The following is a 7,957-nucleotide window of genomic DNA, read 5'->3' as shown; positions in this document are numbered from 1 at the left end:
TCGGTCCCCAGCTCCAAAAAAAAAAAAAAAAAAAAAAAAAAATGTGCATTAAAAATCCAATAAATAAGTACATAAATAAATAAATAAATAATAAATAAAATAAGAGTAAATATTAAGTAACCCATTTTGCAATCTATTCATTAACTATTTTTAAAATCCAAATAAATACTATACATAACTTATGTTGTCAAATTTAGAAATCAGAAGTATATCAAAATTGTATTATTAAAACTAAAATAGCAAAAACAAACCCAAAATGTTTCATTTATCCATGTTTATATCATATAAATAATTTATGATTTCCCAAGAATTTGAAAATCATAAAAAGAATAAGTATATGATATAAAATGAATACTTCAAGATTATTTTATTAAGCTGATATTCAACAAATGTATGAACCAAACTGCAAAATTGATTTAAATATAAATTAATATATATAAAAATAAACTAATATATTAATACCAACATATCAAGCAAAATTAAAGGAAATGGCATCTATTTCTTTTCATTCATTTTAACTGTTAATCAATCCACAGAAATCCACATTTATAACGTTAAGAGAAAGCATTAGTTGTTTGAATCTCAATAGTCTTTTTTTAAAGCATTGCCTAACCAAAGAAAGTCATTAATATTAACATAGATAATGGCAGAAACCACAGAAACTCCAAACACAGAAAGGCTGTTCATGCATCCTAACAGCATAATCATTATGGTAGAAAAACACACAATATTCTTTCTCACATCTGTTTTGTTAATGAGCCAAGAATGAGGGTCTGTGAGTATTCCAGACAAGTGAATTAGAAAGTAGGAATGTTTGGGAAATGTTGTTCGTCCCGGCACTCTGAAATTAAAAAGCGCTAAAACCAAGTCAGTTGTGAATAAATGTTTAGTTTTACTTTCCTGAAAACAGATCTATAACTTTAGCCTTTTTTCTCGTATGTATTAACTATTTAAAACAAGTTACCTTTTAAGGTTTAAGCACTATAAGAAATGGATTTGTTTCCAGCTTCTGGCTATGACAAATAAGATATCTATATTATAACGTAAAATACTTTTCAGCTAGAATCCAAGAGCTAGACAATTTGGCAAGAATCTCTCTCTGAGCTAGGGCTTTCCATACACCAGAGAGAACACTTCCAGAATCTCTCGCCTTTATAGGGCCCCAGGCCTCTTGGCGTGCTGTTTGGCCAGGCTTACAGAACCAAACGCAGTGTTCCCAATGAAAAATATAAACTGACCTATACGATACCAACTTATTAGGCAAAATTTACCCAAAGAATAAAAGGAAATAACACCTATTTATCTTTTCATCCATTTTAGCTGTTTTTCAAGGCAGCTTTGTTATGGTTGATTAGTTTCTAACTTGATTTTTTTTAAAGTAAAAATTGGTCGTGTCAGAGTGACAGGCTCCCGGGTGTTTTTAAATATTTTCATCATGTTTATAAGACTTCGTTTTGGGGTTGGGGATTTAGCTCAGAGGTAGAGCGCTTGTCTAGGAAGCATAAAGGCCCTGGGTTCGATCCCCAGCTCAAAAAAAAAAAAAAAAAAAGAACCAAAAAAAAAAAAAAAAAAAAAGACTTCGTTTTAAGTTAAATGTTTCATTTTTACCTCTTCTTTAAAGTGTTCTACATTTTTTTTGAGGCAGGATCTCACTCTGTCTATAGTCCTGACAGACCTGAAACTCACGATATGAACCATGCAGCACGAAACCCAGAGAACCTGCCTCTGCCTTCTGAGTACTGGTCACCACACTGGGCCCTAAATTCTCTAAGAGAAAAAAGTGGGTGATTATATTCAAAGCATGTTATATACATATATAAAATGTTACAATATAATCAACTATCTTACATATTACAACATAATTTCTTTAAAAGAAAAAGAAAAGTGATGTTTGTCTCCTTTTAATAGTCTCTCAGGGTACCCTATCCTATCACTCATAGAAAAATTAAATTCTCAAACAATAATCAAAATAGCCTTGTATGGTTTTTGTCATTCAAGCTGACAGTCTTAAGTAGCAAATTCTAAAATGTTATAATGGCCATTTCAGAAAGCAGTAACGAGACAAAATTTTAAGTGATAATACAGTAGGAAAAAAAATGTACTTCCAAATTCACAAACACCACACAAAGGGGCAATATGACATTGTTCCCCTCAAAACAAGCTATAAATATAACATTTTAATAATAATGAATAGTTCCCAAAGTGATAGGTCGTTTTAAATAATAACCTGAGAATCTGATGGCACTGTGCATGTCAGTTATTATGAATCTCTAAGTCTCAACCTCTGCTTCAAATCCTCCCTTTTATTTTGAGATGGAGTCTCACTATGTAGCCCAAGACTTCAAGTGACATTTCTCTCCCAGGCTTTCAGAATGCTGCTGAGACCACAGGAGTACCTATCATGCCAGATTCCGAGTCTCATTCTTGATTTACTTCCAGTTTCCTTTACATCCAGATTTTGTTCTGAAATTTGGTCCCAAATGAGTTTTGTTTCCCCTCCTGACACTGTTTGTTTGTTTGTTTGTTTGTTTGTTTGTTTATTGTGTGTGTGTGTGTGTAGATGGGATGACTTTTAGGGGTCAGTTCTCTCCTTGTATATGAAATTCGGATCAGGCTAAGTTACAAGTGCCTTTACATTTACCCACTAAGCCAGCATCTTGCTGGTTTCTGACTCAAATATGTTTTCATGAATAAAAGAAATACAAGGCTCTAAGACAACTATGTTCAGTTAATTAAAACTTTAACTTAAGGGAGCTGGAGAGATGGGTCAGCAGTTAGAGAACTTCCTGCTCTTCAAGAGGACCAAGGTTTGGTTCCCAGCACTCACACATGGCTACTAACTCCAGCCCCAGGGGACTCAATGCCCTCTTCAGGCCTCTTTGAGCACAAGGCACACACATGGTACAAATGATACATACATGCAATCAAGCACTCACAAGGTAAAAGTAAATAAACCTTAAAAAAAGGAAGTTTCACTAAGAGTCTACTCTTTTTGCAAGGTTGAATAAAACTATCAGCCAGGACAAATCTACTCACGTATGAATAATTTATGATAAGAACAAACTGTTTCCCACCATGAGCCTTTTCCCCTCCAAGGCTGGGGATGGAATTTCGAGTACACTAGGAAAGCAATCCATAACTGAAACATCCAGTCTTCGCATAGATTATTAGAGAATATTTACATTTAAGTATAATTCTGTTCTGAAAAAATGTAAACTAGAGTTCTAGGGTTCAGAAATAGGTAGTGTTTAAACGAACATTACCTGATTCTCCTGTTCTCATTTTATTTAGAAAGAAAGCATAGCCCATATTTTTTAGCTCAGTCGTAATTAGACCAAAAATTAGTTTCATCAGATGTACCCTTAAGGAATCATAGACATAAATGCCAAGTTATTATTTAAAAAGAAATGATCCCAATTTTTTTTTTGTTAAGTCAAAGTTCAGGTGGTACTAAATTAGTGGACTGTGTAGGACAAACTGAAAAGAGCCTTACAGAGAGAGCTAGGCACGATGCATACACATTAATCTACACGAGGAGACCTAGTTTCATGAATAACCCTTGCAATATTTCATGCTAACAGAAAAGGAAGAATAAATACTTTTAGTGAGCAATGTTCCATCATTGAATTATTACATGATATTTGCACTTGATGTCCTTTATTGCACTAAATAAAAGAAAAACAGAATTTGGGAGCCAAAATTTCAGTATTAACCTAATAGACTGTTAGAAAGCATCTATATCTAAATTTTTTTCAAATTTAAGATTTATCTTGTTGTTTTATGTGTATGAGTGTTTGACAAGTCGTGTATGCAAGAACACCATATGCATCCCTGATGGTCAGGAGAGGGCATCAGATCCTCTGGGATTGGAGTTACAGTTTTGAGTCACCTCATGGTGCTAGGATCCAAACCTGGTTCCTCTGCTGGGACAGCAAGGGCTCTTAATTGCCAAGTCATCTCTCCAGCCCACATATCTAAAGGATGTGACACCAAATCCTATGGGTCAAATCTGAATTTAAAATCTAGTTGTCCATTTTCCTAAATATGATTTAATTTCACATTCACTGTAAGGATTACATAAAAGATGCAAGAAACTCTTCTCTCTCTCTCTCTCTCTCTCTCTCTCTCTCTCTCTCTCTCTCTCTCTGAACTCCCCATCTTCAAACACACAGAGATCCTTCCAGGTGCTGGGGTTAAAGGAATGGGTCACCACACCCAGCCAGAGAATCATTTTGATAACAACCTTGAGCCTGATTGTAAACAGCCAGTCACACATTAACTTCACTGAAGAACACATTTTATGTTTTCAAGATGGCCAAGCACGGATGGTTGTTTGTTTGTTTAGACAGGGTCTTACTATGTAGCCCTGGCTGGCCTGGAATGCTCTATGTAGACGAGGCTGGCCTTCAACTTACAGAGATTGAACCATGTCAGCCTCCGAACACTGGGACCAAAGGTGTAAGCCACTGAAGGACCCTAGTACTTACTGAAGTGTAAGAGCTATTAAGAAGTTTGGCCTGGTAGAAAGTAAGTAGGTTACAGGGTTCCTGTGAAAGATCCTAAGGGCCAACCTTCCACCCACCGCCTCAGGTCAAGATTAGGCCATGTACAGCTTCCTGCCTCAAGTCAAGGCTAGGCCAAGTTCCATTCTGCACCCACAGTTCTCTAGAGGAGCAGGGACATTCTTGAAAAACCACAGAATGTACTGATAGTCACCTGACCCTCTGGTCCCAGATAGAGTTTGAATGCATGTCCTATGCTTACTAGCCAATAGATTCAAAGGTCAGTATGCTTAGCCAGTAAGTTTAAACTGTAATCTTGCTCATATAACCTGTACCCCCTTAAAGTATAAAAGCTGCTTGTTATAGCCATTCAGGGTCGCCTTCTAGTCACTCACCATGAGGGGCTGATTAAAGGTTGACCCCAATGAGTCAGAAAATAAATGTCTTGGGTTTGCATCGAACTCCATTCTCATGTCTCATTTGGGGGGGTTTAACGGTAGTAAGACTCATTTCCAGCCTTACCCCACCATTGCCAAGCTAGTTGGTAAATCTTAACTATACCTACCCTGATGTGAAGTCATATCAATTGCTCTATATTTGTCAAAGCAAAATCCCCAAAAGAAAAGGTACATTTTATCTTCTGAATCATGCTTCGCTCATTGTATCAACTGACTAGGTGGCCTGATATCACAAGTAATCAATACATGTCAGTATTTTCATATGAAAAGCCCAAATTGGGGGGGGGGGAATATGGTCAAAAGCTTTTAGTTGATGATTAAGAAAACCTTTAATTTCATATATAGTTTTCCAGGCTTGACAACAGGGTAGCTATGTAAAAGCCAGGCAGCTGGAAATAATCAGATGACTTAATCAAGTAAGAGCAGTACAAATAGAATGTAAAATTTTAAAACATGGAAAACACAGTCTGGAAAAGCACAATGTGATAATGAGAGTCTAAAGCTTCACAGTCTAGACAAATTTCACTGTTAAGAAAATAAGAGGAGGGGTTGGGGATTTAGCTCAGTGGTAGAGCGCTTGCCTAGCAAGCGCAAGGCCCTGCTCGTCCCCAGCTCCAAAAAAAAAAAAAAAAAAAAAAAAAAAGAAAATAAGAAAAAAATGGACCATAAAAAGGAAAAATGGTAGAAATGGAGTAGAAAGAAAGACTATGCAATAAAGGAAATGCCCTTTTGTATTCCTTCCACAATTATGTCCTCAACCTATTTGAAGGCTGTCTACATTGCTAGTTTTAGGGTTTTTTTCCTCATATTTGGGGACCTTTTGAATTGGCAAGATGAGATATGAAATCCAGGGACTTGCTAGAAGAGAATAACAAGACAATTCCCCAAATATATGAAAAGGATACATTACTGGTCTTATGGATGAAGAGAACTTTCAAACTAAAGAACAGAGTGACTGCTGGGTAAGCAGACCATTATGTAACACCTATTTCACATTACTCTATCAATTACTTTAGAGTCGCTGACTACTTTTTCCTTTTTAAAGACAAGCAAGTACTGTCCAGGTTGGCTTTCTTTCTCAAGACCTCCATTTTTTTCCCCCCTCAAAAGACAAATCTTAAATTTCACATTTCCAGGTAGATGGAGACTGCTGTAATAGGGAGTAGAAAACTGGGGGAAACAGTGTCAGCATTTTGAAGATCTGCCTACATAAGCAGTGATCCAGACCATAGGACATCTCCAAGCTCCTCAGAAACTACACACCATACAACCACAAACACTGAGAACCAGGGTGGAAGCAATGGCATCTAAGGGTGATGACTGACTTGTCCTGCATCCATGGGACACACGTCTCGCTTAAAGGACAAGCGCACCCTTTACATTTCCAACAAGAATTACAAAAGCAAGGGCAAACTCCTCTACATCCTCAGGGAACTCACGCTAGGGGGACTTCAACATCTAGATAACCCCAAACGTAATCCCTCCTTGTAGTTTCGCCAATTCAGTGACCCCCAAGAGAGTAGGTGCCGGGCTGTCGGGGAGGCCACCCACGTTGGGCCTGAAAACCAGCAACTGACAGCACCTGAAGTGGAAGGAGCAAGGATGCTCAGGGGACAACCTCGGGGTAACGACCCCACCTGCCCTGTCTAGCAGCTCCACTCACCTGCGGAGCCGATTTCCATTCATGGAGCTGTGGGGAGTGCTTCACAAGAGAAAGGTGCCACCACAGAGGTGAGGAGCGGACGCCCTCTGAAAGCTCCAGGCAGAAGAGGCACTGTCCGGAGACAGTCAGCAGCAAGGTAAGAGCGGCGACAGTCCTGAGGTGAGGACGCTGAAGCCGGGTCCGGAACTTGCGTCGCCTACAGCTGCTGACGCGCGCACCTCCGGGACCCTCCAGCCGCCCCGCCGCCGCCGCTGTTCGCTCTCCCGGGTCGCCCCCGGAAGCCCGTCCGCGTCAGTTCCGCTCTCCGGATCGCGCCCGGCTCTCCCGGTCTGCAGTTCGCCTCAAGCAAAAGCCCTGCGGGAGCAACCTTTAAGGAGCGGTGGGAGGGTGAGCCGGTGCCTGGCCGGGGCGGAGCCGCGGATGCGCGGCCGCCCTGCACCCGCTGTGCCTGACGGTGACAATCCCGAGCGAGAGGCCAGCTTTCCCGGTGCCAGCCACCCGGGTGGGGACTGCTGCCTGAGGCGATGTCGCTGCCAGCCCGCGGAGCTTACCTGAGGTACAACCTACCTGAGAGTGGCGGGTGACCGACCAGCCAAGGGCATCCTCCCTCCCTCCCACCTCCATCTGCCACACCCGCCTGGAGCACAAGCACTAGGCGGTGACTACAAGTTCAATATAGTTTATAAACAGATGAATAAGAAACGGGTATTCATGTTACATGAATACCCGGTGGGTTTATTTTTATGTTTAAACAGCTTCTCAATAGTCTTGAGAAACCTACACGACTTTCTGGTGTTAAAACACCTGCTAAGGGGCCCTAGCCTTTCTCTTCTCGGGACTCCTTAAGACATTTACAACTAAACTGGTCAGCCTCCAGTTTCCCTATACGGTCTTCTGCTGACTTGGAACCTTTGGGAGACTAGATCCATCTCATTATCAGGCAAATAGTACATCCTTTTAAAAACACTTGGCTTCGTGAAACCAGATACTACTAAATGCAGGCTTACCAATGATTCATTATTCATTATTTTTTTGCTGTGTCCCAATGAACCAGTGATGTTTTGACATATATTCCTTTTTTTTTTTTTTTTTTAGAGAAAATCGAGAATGATTTTATTTTCAATGTCCCTTCCCTCGCCATTGTGGGTTTTGGATTAGTCACTTTATCGTTGGACTTTAGTTTTCCTCGTCAGAAAAACTGAAAGGCCATGTACAACGCACAGGAAAAAAAAAAAAAAAACAAAACCTCCCAAACAAATGTTAGTAACAAAAATATTTATAGTTACAATTTTGAAGCACTTAATGAATGTGCTGAGTATATAATAAATGGAAGG

The 7,957-nt window shown here is 39.6% G+C and overlaps 1 protein-coding gene across 1 annotated transcript in view; it reads right to left on the bottom strand.

The window, feature by feature from the left end:
* LOC116896626 (protein argonaute-3) overlaps nt 1-6,796 on the bottom strand; it is a 68,993-nt gene extending 62,197 nt beyond the window's left edge. Inside the window, exon 1 of the mRNA XM_032897913.1 lies at nt 6,624-6,796. Coding sequence (XP_032753804.1) covers nt 6,624-6,642 — 19 coding nt within the window. The 5' untranslated portion in view covers nt 6,643-6,796. The remainder of the gene's footprint in view (nt 1-6,623) is intronic.
* Nucleotides 6,797-7,957: the final 1,161 nt, after the last annotated feature.

This window comes from Rattus rattus, chromosome 1, assembly GCF_011064425.1.
Source record: "Rattus rattus isolate New Zealand chromosome 1, Rrattus_CSIRO_v1, whole genome shotgun sequence".
Classification (NCBI taxonomy): Eukaryota; Metazoa; Chordata; class Mammalia; order Rodentia; family Muridae; genus Rattus; species Rattus rattus.
This window is presented reverse-complemented; position numbering and strand designations above follow the sequence as displayed.